Here is a 14,842-nt window from a genome sequence, read left to right on the forward strand (position 1 = left end):
GCTGAGGAGGTTTGGCATGTCGCCTAGGATCCTCAGCAACTTCTACAGCTGCATCATTGAGAGCATCTTGACCAGCTGCATCACTGTCTGGTATGGCAGCACTACTGCTATGGACTGCAAGCACTTGCAGAGAGGGGTAAAGACTTTGGAGAAGATCACCAGAACTCTACTGCCCTCTCTGCAGAGCATTTACCACCACAGGGTGCATAGGAAAGCTGCCTCCATCCTCAAGGACCTCACCCACCCCCAGCATGGACTGTTCGCCTCCCTACCCTCTGGCCGGAGGTTCAAAAGTGTGAAATGTAGGACCACTAAACTGAAAAACTCTTTCTTTCCCTCGGCCATCGGACTCCTAAACATCTGAGGAGTTTGTTACCAGGAAATACGTGATGTACTGTTTACATTCTCAGTTTGCACATGCATAATTGCACAATGACTCTTGACTGCTGCACATGCTGCTCCCATGCATACATTCCCTATTATATTCTTTTATTATATTGCTGCATTTGTTGCTGCTTAAAGTGTCCTAGATTTTGTGTTACTTATTTGTGTTACATGCATAATTGCACAATGACTCTGCTGCACATGCTGCTCCCATGCAGCATACATTCTGTTATATTCTTAAACTGTGCATATGACAAATAAACACTTTGAACTTTGAACTTGACTACAACACTAGTGGCCAATCATATTCTATTGGCTCCATTCATGCTCCCCTGTGTAGAACTTGGTAAAAGGCAAACGTTATGGTCATGAAGAAAGGATCCGAGTGCCTTCACACACAGTATCAAGCAGAGAATCATGATGTGTCACATTAGTGCAGCCATACAGTAGAAGCAACACATTTTATGAAGCTCACTGTCAGCAAAATGTCAAAATGACAAATATAATGAATGAGATATGCAGTACAGTGCCTGTGCTTATATAAAAGTTAGTTATTCAAACTACAATTAAAAACATAGTGAAAATACTTGGCACATGAGTTTCTAGTTATCTTCTGTGTACTACATACAAACACTGCTTCATGATATGTATCAATTAGTGTGGATTTAATTTAATGATGAGAAATACAGTCTGGTGTTTGTCTTTAAGTAAAGATGTCAAAGATGTCAGTAATTGCAAGCTCATATTCTGTGTATACCTACTTGCATTATTTTTGTCTAGTGTGTTAATTAATGTATGTCTGTACAGTTTATCCGCATGCCCTTTTAGCCCCTTGGGACCTCCATTACAGAGTAGCACAGCTGCAGACTGAATTGATAAATAGTTCAGTAATGCCCGCAAGCTTTACATGCCTTGCATCAAGTGTGAATTTAAGGAAAAGTTTCTTTCTTTACTGGATGCACAAAACTGCAAACAATAATTCTCTAAATGTCAGGCTGTTGTATTCCTTTAAAGCAGTGTTAGCAATCTGTCAGGCATAGGAGGCACTAACAATAACAGAGACATTCTTGGGCACCTTGGTAGCAGAAGAGTTACACAGCATGCCACGTAATCATGGTCTGAGTCTGACCTGGGACATGTGTTGCATTGTATACCCCCTTCTCTCTTTCCTTGTTTCCTCCCTGCCTCTTCATTATTAAATGCCCAATAAAAGCAAAATATGCCAAAAATAATATAGAAAAGAGAGAGAGATTATCTGAGACACAATGTCAATAAAATTTAGTACTAAGACTTAATCCAGATTAGAGGGTCAGGCACTTGTCCCAGGCCAGACACAGGCTTTGAGTGGTCAAAGAGAGAGAACAGTATTGCTGGAAAATATCTGTCTAACTGATGGAATAGTACACTGTTAAGACTTGGAATTAGATTGTGGTAATGGCTTTAGGGTGTGGCGTAAAGCTTTATAAGCTATCAACGCCCTGTGTGTCCTAATGGGTTAGAATTACATGTCATCATAATTTCATTCTTCTTCAAAGTTTCTTGTCAACTTCTAAGAAGTTGGACACTCAGTGGATTATTGTATAATGTATAAATCTAAATCATGTCAGTGTTTTTTTCCAGGCTTTTTGGCCCTTATTAGAAAGCCAGCAGCGAAAAGTTGTGGAAAAAGTGGAAAAAGAGAAAGGGGGAGAAACCTGTTACATGCACGGCTGGACTCGACTCATGGATGTCGATCCTTACTGGTTACCAGTTACCTACAACATAGATTAGACACAGATTTTAAAGAGCTACTGTTAGTTCATACTGCAGTGTAAATCATTTAATGGGATGTGGCCAGACAACATTTCGGAGAATACAAACCCAACATGACTGAGATTTATAGGAAGCAGTCAATTGGCAGAACACTGTGTCAGAAACAAACAGGGTAAAACTGCTTTTACTGTAGATGCAAATTCTCAGTGATCCAGGTCATAGTATGCTGAAAAAATTGAGCAGAAAGCATCAAGATGTAATTTTAGGTAGAAGACGTTTCACCTGCTTTTACTGTAGCTATCATTCTGCACACAAATGGAACCAACTTCCTGACAATCTTAAATGTGCCCCAACTTGAGCCACTTGTGAATCCAAGAAACCATCCTTGTGCCTGGTTGTCTTGGTGCACAGTGACCTGTAGCACCATCCAGCGGAGAGGAGTTCAAACTGTTCATGTCCAGGGTGTGAGGGGTCTGCAGAGATCTTCTCCGCCCACCTTTTGACACTCAGATCCTCCATGGCTGGCACCAATGATTCTTTCTGCAGTCCTGACTGTCCTCTGGAGTCTGTTCCTGTCCTGTTTGGTTGCTGAGCCAAACCAGACAGTGATGGATGAGCAGAGAACAGACTTGATGATTCCTCTGTAGAACTGTATCAGCAGGTCCTGGGGCAGGTTGAACTTCCTGAGCTGGATCAGGAAGTACATCCTCTGCTGTTTCTTCTTGGTGATGGTCCTGATGTTGGACGTCCACTTCAGGTCCCGAGAGATTGTGGATCCCAAGAAACTGTAGGACTAAGTGGGCATTTCTGCAGACTTTACCTGAGGGAATTCCCCACAGTTGTGTTGCGAAGAGAAACATGCGGTTAGCCCGCTGTACCCAGGGGCTAACAATCATTCTTATGTGAACTGATGTTATTCTAATGTTTCTGTATGTTGCTTTGGACAAAAGCATCTGCTAAACACTGTAACTTAAACATAAACATCCTATATTACACACCTGTTTCATTCATCAACTATTTATTTTCTTTTTTGTTTAATGATGCCATTTTGACAAAACTTATATTAAATTGATTAGGTAATTGGCAATTGTCCCTCATCCACTCTGTAAGACAAGAGCCTGGATCAAACCAGCCAGTTGGTCCCTGATGTGTCTTGGCCATGAGGAAATTGAAAAATGTGAAATAAAAAGCTCTATATCCACAATAGTTAGAGCAATGCCGTCGTTTTGCGGTTGTCATGGTGATATAACAGCCTAAGTCACAAAGTGCTGTCCAATTTCTGTTTATACAATTTCCAGCCCTTGCAGACTCTTGCATCCCGTCACTTATAGGTGACATCTCGTAAGTCTTCAAAGGTTCAGGGCCTTGAGACCTTATGGAGGCCATTGGAATTGAGCCGTTTCCACAGGCCTCTTCCATTGCCACCAAAAGGTTTTCCAATGTGGAAGGACTTCTGTCATAAACCTTCCACTGCCATGCTGAGAAAATTTCCTCAGTTGTATTGAGGAGTGGGCAATATGAAGGTAAGAAAACATTTGTGAATTTAGGGCACTGAACCCGGCACAAGCCAGAGTAGCCTGATGGCAGCTAATGTTATCCCACTTGATGACATTCTGGGACAGTTCAGGTTGCCCTGGCCTCTCGTGCTTTTGAAGATGTTTGGAAAGTTGATCTAGGAATGCAAGAATGTAACCTGCTTAGGTATGATTCATTGCTCCAAAGCACATTTGCACCTCAGCAGCCCTATTTATAGGACAATGCAGTTCTGAATAGTTTGTCACAAATTCTGTGGCTTGATGTTTACAGATGGAAAAAGGAGTGTTCATTCAGCTGAGAGGGTCGATGACTGGTATGTATTGTATTGATGTTGCGTATTCACCAAAGGAGCATAAAGTGCAAAGAGTTTTTCATTTGACTACTTCTGTGTACTTTTGAATTAAATAAATTTCACTTACATGTTGAAAATTGTGTGTGAATAGTGTTACAGTAATGGTGAAAGTGCAAATCATTTGAAAACTGAGGTGAGGGTGTTGAGTTTTGTGCTGAGAGACCCAAATACAGTCTGTTACCAATCAGAAAAAAAACCAAGTGGTTTACAGAGTAGTACATTAGTGTACATGTATGAGTGTTTTAATGTGAAAAAGGCACTTAAGACAAAGAGGCTCAACCATCCCTGCATCCACACTGTACTATGACAAGCACTGTTTGACCACCAATACAGTGTTGTCTTGATGTGTCATGTGGTGTCTTCTTAACAAGTTAGAAATAATTCAGTTAAAATATAATAATCTTGATATACATTTACATTAGAATATTATTAACTATACAATATTACATTTAAAATATTCTGCAAACACAGTATAAAATGATTTAGCAGGTCTAAGTAAAGTTTCCTCTGAGTTCATCACAAAAGAAGTCGCACTAACACAAACACAGATTACTTAGTTTGCCTTTAAAAGCCTTGTCTGAGACACAGTGTCCAGGGCCAGGGACAGCATCGCTGTTTCTTTTCTTAGTAGCTGCTTTGGTGGGGTGTCACTAAATAATGTAATGAGTAAAGGCCAGAGCACTGTGACTTTCTGATGGATGTTTATATTAAAGAGAATGCCAGCCAAAAAGTTTATTCCACTGATGCTGAGCAGACAGAGGAGTTGTTCAAGTTGTGCATTTTGCAGAGGGAGGCCAACATTCCCTGCACCTCCTGTGTGCTGTAGTTCGCCTGTGTTTCACTGGTTAAAGTCTTTATCACATTAACTGAGAACTGACCTGTTAAAGTTCGGCACAGATTTTAACATCAACTTTAAATATCTAAGCAGGCCCTCAGCTCCATTAGAAATAATAAAAACTAAATAACAATCAATACTGGTATCAACTGATCTTTAGCAAATTGCAAAGCTAAATTATAAAATTATAGAATTCTACTGTACAATTTTATTGATCAAATAATATATTACAATTGTTCTTTCTAACCTGTTCTTCTGATTACAGTACACCACCTTAAAATGAAGTATATGCCACTGTTTTGGCGAGTGTGTTGATTCAATAAAACTTACAACAAAAGGCTGTAATGACTTTGTCAATCCTCAGACTTTTCCACTATAGCTCAAAGCACTGCAAAACACAATGGTTGATGTGCAGCTGATGCCAGAATGAGTTAAATGCAGACTGCTAAATTAAAACTTTAACATAACAGGCGTACGGTTTGTTACAGGCAGAAGTTCAGCTAGGCAAACAAATCCAAAAAAGGTGTGGGGCATAATAACACAGGGTTGATCCCAGTAACTTACTTTCATCTCCACTTCCTCCCCTTTTGTTGAGGGCATTCTTCATTGCCAGAAGGAGAAAAATATTTTAAAAAGCAATTACAGTTCATACATCTACTATTAATTGTTACTTCTGTTATTGCTGTGCAGATTTTTGCAAATGTATTTCCCAAATGAATGCATGCCAGGCTTGCTGCTCTCAACATGCTGGTCTACTTTAAAGCCCAGTTCTTGTCCTCCAGTGGTTTCTGTAACTGAATGGTGACTGAGCAGTGTTTGGACACAATTAAATCAAAACCAGCAGGTTTACAATCATACGATCAAGCCCAAGGCCCTGGAATACGGAAGAGGTTTTGATTCAACTACGGGCATTTTTGTGGCTGTATAGTGTTATTTTATTAGTTGTATTAGGGCCAATGTCTCATTCTCCTCATCCTCCTGTTGTAAAACATCTACACATACTGAATCATATAATGTAATGTCAGGCTACAAAATGTAGCCTAAATGATAAACTGCCTGCAGAAATTCAGTGGATGTCCACCCCCTACAAATGTAAATGTGCTAACCCCAGCATGGTTCAGTTTGCAGTATACAGGGTAACTTTTACTACAGCCAGTTATAATGTCTTTGTATTTTTAATAGGCATATAGGTAGGCCACAGTTGTTCTCTAACTCAACACTGACCCTCACATGCTTCAGTAAATATAAAAATCCTGCAGCACTTATTGCCTGCGTTTTTTAAGACCATTTGTTTTAGGGGCTAAAGATGCATTGCTGCTTTTGCAGTAACTTGGGACTTCAAAAAGAACAGTGGTTCAAGCTGATTTAAGGCTATCTACAGTGGTGCAAAGCCTGTGGATTTCTGTGGCATTGCAGAGACACAATGTAAAGAGGTTTACATTTTAACGATATTCATATGTATGTCTAACGTTGTTTGTTGGGGATCTATCTGCAGTAACAGGCAAATTATACAGTGGAATGTTTTTTCCCAGTAATATTGATACAGTACTAATGTTTTGGCCGCTATCGCATTGCATTCAGTTTTACATACTTGACACATATAACCATGAATTGTACTGTATGTAAAAAAAAAGAAGAAAATTTTCATGTTACTCCCCACTTTTCTAGGTGTGTTGATGGCGTAAGTTTAGACAACTTCTCACTAAAATACTACATGGACTGCAGTGTTATGTCTGACATAAACTGGACCAAAACCAAAAAGTTAGCAAAATGACTTCATTTTCTAATCCAGAAAAATGTGCGGTTTCCACTAATTGGACAACAAAGCACTAATGTTGCAGTCAGTTGGAATGACTCCAACCAGAGTAATTCAATACAAAGTACAAAATTGAAATGCTAACATCAGCCTGCTAATGATGCTGACATATACACGTTAGCCAGCTACTGTACTTAGCATCTAGCAAGAAGAAAGCCACATCTGTGTCAGATTTTAGTGCTTTGCATGCTTTTAATGATCTCCATCTTCAACATGCTAAACTGATATTAACCCTGATTTTGTCTCATTCTTTGTCACACTCTTTTGTGGTGTGGATTTTAACAACACTGGCTACAGAAGGCAAGAAATAAACATGGGGGTGGGGTTAGTGCACCAGGGGAAAAAACACTTCTAGACAATTTGTTACTTGATTTGTCTGAATCTGTGCTAAATCTTAGTTAATGCAGCTTTAAATGATAAGACTATGTTTTATTTTCTGTGAGGTGTATAATAACCCTAAGTATATATAGCAACTGTTGTTTGAAATAACCCACAATCATTTTGTCATTTTGCTGTAGAATCATAGAATCTGCCTTATAATGTTAATATGAAGACTGTTGGAGTTCAGGCTTTGAGAAATCACAGTCATCTGGAGTTACTGTTACTTGACATCCAGCTGGAGTTCTGCTGGGATGCTTGACATATAAAGAGAGGCCAAAAATAAATAAATAAATAAGAAATTTATTTTTGTTCATTATTAACAACAACTTGGATTGCCAGGATAAAACTTAAAACCTCACTGGGTTTGATGACAAGACTTCCGCTGTGGTGTAAATGTTTATGAAGGCTATCAGAGCCTCCACCAGGGTCTCCAAGGACCCCGGGCAGTCAGAGAGGGGAGTGATAGGCTACAGAGTCAATAACGCTTCTGCCTTAACACACACTGCTGGAGCACAACGCTAACCTGATGGACGCACAGCCGCTATCCAACAGGCTACAGGGGTTGAGGTCCAAAAGTCGGATGAGGAGGATGTCTGTGGCACTTAATAAGGGAATCTCTAAAGCCGATTTCAGAGAATGCTCAGCGCGTCTCTGGCGGCTCTTTCCTCACCTTCTGCTGTGTCTGCTTCTCGTTGCATACGCATTGCTCGGTGCGTTCATGTTCGAGAAAATCGAAGGAGGAGACGAGTCTACCCAGCAGGACTACAAGGAGTTCCTGGGCGAGGTAGTCAGCATCGCCCAGAACTGCACAAGTAAGTCTATGTGTTTATGTAGATTGCCATCTGTTATCACGGTTCAACAAAACTAGAATATCTCAATTAGGCTACATTTAGTTAGCCATATTTATGTTGCTCTATTAAATCTGTGGCAACCTGACTTTTGTGTAAATGCTGATGAATTAAACTGGATATAGGTTTGTATTCTTCCTTGGCATAGCCCCTTAAGCCCATATTTAAATACTAATAAAAACGCATTGCTCCTATAATTCATTTGCTGTACATTAACGTTTTCTTTCTTTGTTCAGATAACAACTGCACACAACTGAAGAATAAGATGAAAGAGTTCAAGTCCATATGGCTCCAGAGTCCTGAGAGATGGAATTTTTCTGGCTCCTTGTTCTTTTGCTGCACTGTATTCACAACTGTGGGTAAGACAACACACAAATTTTATTTATTTATACTTTATCATCTATCTATCTGAACTCACAGATTATACATATACTGTATAAATAGACAGATCTTATTTAAAAGGAAAGGGAGCTGATGTACGTGCAGATTCTCAATCATCCAGGTCATAGTAAACTGAAAAACGTAGAAAAAAACATCAACTGGACTTGGTTTCTAGGCCGAAGACGTTTCACCTCTCATCCAAGAGGCTTCGCCAGTTCTGCCCGACTGGTGTTGAGCCAGAGATATTTATCCCCATTGGTGGTGTTTCAGTCCTTTGATGGCCAACAATATTCCTTGAGATCTCTGCCCAAACTTTCCCACCAGGACAATAGGCATCGGTCGACAGGGGAGGATTCAAAGACAGGTAACGACGCTCACTGATACTGGGCTATAACAACTCAGTCATTAAGGGACATTGTTGGACTTCAAAGGACTGAAACACCAGCGAGGGGGATAAATATCTTCTGCTCAACACCAGTCAGTCAGAACTGATGAAGCCTCTTGGATGAGCTGGTCACTGGTAAAGTTTCCTTCTGACAATTCTTCATGAAGACTGTTTAAGCACAATGCATACTGCAGAGTAGAATGAAACACTGCCATAACCTTCTATAGCTTCTCTGCAGTCATATGAAGGTTTTTCTTTGCCTGTTTGGTAAATGTACTGTTTTTTTTTTTCTGAAAGTGTAGCTGGACCTCAATCTTGCTTTGACTTCCACATTCACTAAGAGAGTGAGCATTTAAGGTATTAAGTGCCATTTCTTATTGACATTGTAGTGAAACCCTCAGACTGGAAGCATTATCTTTTTGCAGCCTGCCCTGCTTTGTAGAAATCATTTTCAGATACTCTATTAGCTGCTTAAAGGAGCCCATTATTATTGAGTGCTACCACAGAGTTTTGACCCTAACTCTAACCTAATTAATGATTTACATTTTGGGGACTTGCTTTTTGCCCCGTCAAGTCCCCACAGTGTGACTGTATAAACAGATTTACATCCCCCCACAGCATGAGTCATACCACAGCATTTTGCCCAGTGCACAGTTTCACATTACTATTTGCAAATAAAGTCCATCCATCCATTTGCTATACCGCTTAGTCCCAAACGGGGTCACGGGGGGGTGGAGCCAATCCCAGCAAGCTGCGGGCGAGAGGCGGGGTACACCCTGGACAGGTCGCCAGTCCATCACAGGGCTAATTTGCAAATAAAATAAAAAAGGGCCTCAAAAATACAAAAAAAACACTGATGGTGGCATTTTCTTGATATGCAAGTAGGGCGTAGAAGACAGCATGATGTCTCAGTAATGCTTAGGTATATTTTCTGGCCTGTGGCATATCAGCACTCCACCACTGGCCTGCCACAGTAGAAGGCATTGTTTCCTGCCCCACCAGGGGCTCATGTGCCACAAAAACTGGGCCACATGTATATTTTTTTGGTCTTCCAAGTAGGGAGCAGAATCATGGGTGAAGATGATGAGCAAGAGAAAAAAATATATCACTCTTACTGGGCCAGCACACCTACAGGACAAGCAAAAATAAAAACGAACAAATATAGGCATGCACCCACACTCCTAAGTGAACCTAAAATGACCGGGGATACAATATACACCATGTGATTCAGATTAGCATGGAAACACAGAAAGGTTTATTGCACAGAATCATTTAAAGCAATATGAAGCTGTATATTTTGTTAACAGTGTCCAGTGAGGGGGTGCAGGGTTCAGTTGGATTTGGCTTTGAGAAAACCTGCATTCTGACAGATTACAAATTAACTGTTGTATATCTAAAAAAAATCATTCATGCCATTTATGTTAAAGGACACAAGTAATTTTTATCAAGACAAGACAATTTATCGTTTTCTTGTCAATGATAAATTAAAAACTTGTCAGTTAGAATGTCCACTAATAATGGTGTCATTTATGTCTGACTAGGCTAAAGTGGCTGAAATGGCCTCTGCTCTGCCTATGTCCAGCATTTCAGTTTGCAACAATTATTAAAGTTTTTTGATTCAAATATTTTAAAAACTACCAAATGTGGTCATATTGGCTTCCCTGTGCACACTACACTTGGTACACATTTGAAATGTACCACAAAGAGGAACCCTGCTGACTTTGATGATTTAGTGGTGTTTTCTCTAGCTAATGGCTTCTAGAATAATATCTGATGTTCTTATATTTGTTTTAAAAACAGAACTTTAACACACTTTTGGCAGCATCAGCTTATAGTCACAGAGGCCATGTGTAGGGTCACTGATAATATTATGTATGTCCATTTTATTTTTGAGAAGTTGTACTACAAGGATCCTTTTTTATGCCCCTTACATTTTTTTTTATAATGATTTCCCATAAATTAATTATAATTGTTTCATGAGCTAATGGGAATGGCATCGGTTTTGTAGCTATTTTGTCTTAAATCCAAGTATTGAATGTATCAAAGTTCAGACCTGATGATTGTGCCAGATAAAAAGAGATGTTATTGTAGATCATCCCTTGGTAAACATAAATGTCTGCATTGCTTAACAGTAAGGAAAGGTTAGCATTACCGGAATCATCTGTGAAGCATAACTGTGCCAAATCTGTGTCAGTCCTCTGAGAAAATGTTGAGCTATTTCACTGGACACATTCTGAGCTTGGCCCCCTGGTGGCCCTTGACAAAAAGTCAGCAGATTACCAGGATCCCTTCAATTTACCCCATGTGCTGTGAATCTTTGTAAAAAATAAAAAGTCAGAGGGTGGCCAAAGTCACTTGGATTTATCTTGTGGGGATCTTGAATGTCTGTACAAAATTACAGCAGATATTGAGATGTACTGTATGTCTGGACCAAAGCGATGGACTGAGAAACCAACAACCGTTCTCGTGGTAAATAATATCTCCTAAAGCTTTGTTTTGACATTGGGCTTGAATACCTGGTGATTTGGAACATGCAGTTATAGCTTTTTAGGATATTCTTAGCTGTACTGAAAAAACCTGTGTGACATACTATGCACCCTCTGACCCTGAGGTCAAATGACCAACCTGCAGTGGAAAGTGCAGCACTTGTTATGCCTTTAAAAAGAAGACTATGTGACACTGAGTTAATATGGACCTGTCATTCTTCTCCATGGTGCTCTCTGTTTCTTATGGCTTGGTGCGCTTTGGTTTTAATGACTGTGCTCAGCTCTTTGTATTGGTGTTGACTGGCAGTATAAATGCTTGCTGTGGCTTAGTCAGTGTGTTCTAAGCAGTCAACCATGTGTATATGACACAAGGTCTGTCTTTTCTCATAACAACACTGTGCTTTACACATGACAACTACTGAAAACATTGGTTCACTTTCCTAGGAAACATGCATCAAACATTAAACATTTAATTTGTGCTGATGAAGCTATTATTGTAAGCATCAGGAGAAGTGATATCTAAAGTTGCCTAAACACTTTCTGCTGTTCAGGTTGAGCATTCTTCAGTCATGGACAAATGATAATCTCTATGGGAGTAAAGCTGTGCTAGTGAATTCTACTGCTGCAGTAATCAGTCTTTTTATAGTAATACTGCATCAAATGAGCATACTGTATGTAAAGTGAGAGGTGTCTCTCATAGTGATGAAAACAAAGAATTTCATCAACTATGCAGTTCCCCTCAGTTCCATAAAGATGTTTAATGTTTCAGCTCAGTCTTTTGGTTTTATGACCTGCAGTTTTATGACATGGGCATACAGACAATCCTAAGGCAGAGATGCACCAAACCGGCGTGAAAGAACTAGCACTGATAAAGTCTGACAACTGAAAAGTGCAGGTGAAAAGACTTGTGCACACGGGCTGTTAGATTAGCACAGCTGTTTTATCCCATTTACAGTCTGCAGCACTGAACAAATACTAAAATATTCACTCACATTCCAGTCAAACATTTTTGGTAAATTTTGTCCAGAATGAATGTTGTTGTGCAGCAAAAAATTCTTTCAGTTTTCCCTAAATCAAAAACAAGGTTACAGGTCTAAAATGTATAATGTTCAGGTTATATTATCAGTTTTGTCCAGAAATTTTACTGATTTGATTAATTTTGCTATCCCCTTAGAAAATAAATCAAAATCTGTCTTGAGATAGTTTATGTGCAACTTGAATTTGGCTTGAGGGTGGTTCTAGAGGAAAATGAGGATGCATCACATATGTAATAAACATAAATACTGTAGCTACAGAGACGTTTTGTGAAAATGGTCATTACATTTTGCAGTGGACCACAGTGTAGGTCAAGAAGACCTTTATTCTGATCATGGCACTCACTCACCAAACATCATTAGGAATCATCTATAAGAAGCCAAACAATTTCATGATATTGTTGTAGCACCTGTTGTGAAACTTTGCTCTGGACCTTGTTCAAGAGAAAATAATTGCATTACTTGATGAATAGCAGTGTAACAAGCTAAAAAAAGAATTCTCCTTATGTGGCCTGTGTGTCTCATGCTCAGATGGCAGCTGTTTTTGGATGGAATCACTGAGGATTGATGGACCCATGGCCTCTGCATGTTAGTCTCTGTGGGGCCAGTGGTCTATTCACAGACAGAAGAAACATCTTAGCATAGCTGGTGTTGTACCCAGTACTTTTTACCATACGGACTCTGAGAAATGAAGCAGTCCAAGTAACTACAAAACAGTGCTGATTTATTCCATGAACACAGGTAAAAATTAACATTACACGCTCAGGCATGTTGCACCTCCAAACTGCGCGCAGGCAAATGAACGATGAAGAGACCCTGAATCCAACAGGCCTGTACATTATATCTGGTTTGGGCTAACCCCATTCTACACAGGCACGTCAAACCGTGGCGTCACCTGATATGCCAGCTTTACAGCTGACCGTAGCAGTAGTCAAAACATGGAGAAAATCAATGTGTGTGAGTGTTGATTAAGTGGTGTGTATCTAAGAACATACAGGACATTCAGGGACATGTCCGGACATTAAGCCTAGGAAGATATTATGATTAAGATTACGGCTAAACATATCATATAGCCACTTTCTATCTAATTATCCTTGAACATAAACAACCTGGAGTAACTCATGGAAATGAGTAAGCATTTAACAGCCTGAGCTAGACATCCTGTCTACACTAAAGACATTTCTAATACAACAAGTACCTAACCAATACCTATCTGACTAAAAATACCTAACACTGGGAAGTGCTCATGTACTGCATTTGACTTATTAGGACTATCTTAAAACAATTCTAAACCCATGACTATTCAGCAGCGAGTGATTTTTGGCTTGACATTTCTGAGTAGCCTGCCTAAAGGGTCAGAGAATACAGCGAGTACAAACATGGGTGCATAGTGCAAACAGTAAACAACACTGCCTCACTTAGTAAACCCGCTCCAACCGCAGTCCAGTTTGTCACCAAATGATTATTTGTCAAACAGATGTATATCAAATGAGTTATCCTGCTGTCAAGTTTGCTTACATCAATTACACTGTACAATGGTGTTAGCAACTCTAATATTGCATTAAACATTAAAATTCTTCATTCTATGAACAAATAAAAACTAAACATTTAGAAAGAAACAGGAAGTCAGTTGCCATGCGATCATGGCACCACGTATGGCTGCCTTGGTAGTGCACTCTCTCATGTGTTTGTTGCTTTTTCTTGGTTTCTCAAACTTCTGCAACCCATCCCGCATTACCTTCACCACAGAAGAGCTATCAAACGTCAGACAACTTACTTCAAAGACCCTTTTTCCAATTTTTGATATTACAAAAAGTTGTGTGGACATTCTGGTCAGAGGAGCAGCAGTCCTCTATGGATTTTGGAGAAAATGCTGCCAAGGGAAGAGAGCAGGGCCCCTGGTTAAGTTATGATAGAGAGGGACCTAGACCTTCCATCTATCCATCTAATGGATCTCTGTTCTCTAGCCAATAAAATGGATGAACTCCTTCTCATCATCCATCATCATTATAAGAACAAATTAATTGCGTTATTGAGGATATGTAAGAAACAATATTACTCTAAAGTATTAGAGGATAATAAAAATAACATGAAAGGTACTTGGAATATATAAAATAAATTGATTAGAAACAGTACCAGCAGGAGTAACTACCCTCAATATTTTAATGACAATGATACACCGGTCAACAGATTGGAGGATGTAGTTGAGAAGTTTAATAGGCTTTTTGTGAATGTTGGTCCTGGTTTAGCCAAAAGCATATGTACAGACGTCATTATAAATAACAATACAATTGAAAGGAACATGAGTTCTATGTTTCTGAAGCCCATAGTTGAAAAGGAAATTATAGAGATAGTGAACAAATGTGGTAATAAATCATCTAGTGATAGTGATGGTATCAGTATGACAATGGTTAAATGGGCAATCGAGGGGATATGCAAACCATTAACCCATGTTTTTAACATGTCGTTTCGACTTGGTCAGTTCCCCAATAATATGAAAATAGCAAAGGTTATTCCATTGTATAAATCTGGGGATAAGCACAACTTCACAAATTATAGACCGGTTTCTCTGTTGTCACAGTTTTCAAAAATCTTGGAAAAACTCTTTAATAACAGATTAGACACATTTATTGATAGACATAAAATCCTCTC

At 39.4% G+C, this 14,842-nt stretch overlaps 1 protein-coding gene across 1 annotated transcript in view; it reads left to right on the top strand.

Annotated features, from left to right (window-relative positions):
* Positions 1-7,531: 7,531 nt before the first annotated feature.
* The window catches only part of kcnk18 (potassium channel, subfamily K, member 18), a 13,856-nt gene continuing 6,545 nt past the window's right edge, over positions 7,532-14,842 (top strand). The window contains exons 1-2 of the mRNA XM_020599902.1: positions 7,532-7,868; positions 8,141-8,263. Of these exons, the coding sequence (XP_020455558.1) occupies positions 7,583-7,868; positions 8,141-8,263 (409 nt within the window). The 5' untranslated portion in view covers positions 7,532-7,582. The remainder of the gene's footprint in view (positions 7,869-8,140; positions 8,264-14,842) is intronic.

Source organism: Monopterus albus, unplaced genomic scaffold, assembly GCF_001952655.1.
Source record: "Monopterus albus unplaced genomic scaffold, M_albus_1.0 scaffold43.1, whole genome shotgun sequence".
NCBI lineage: Eukaryota > Metazoa > Chordata > Actinopteri > Synbranchiformes > Synbranchidae > Monopterus > Monopterus albus.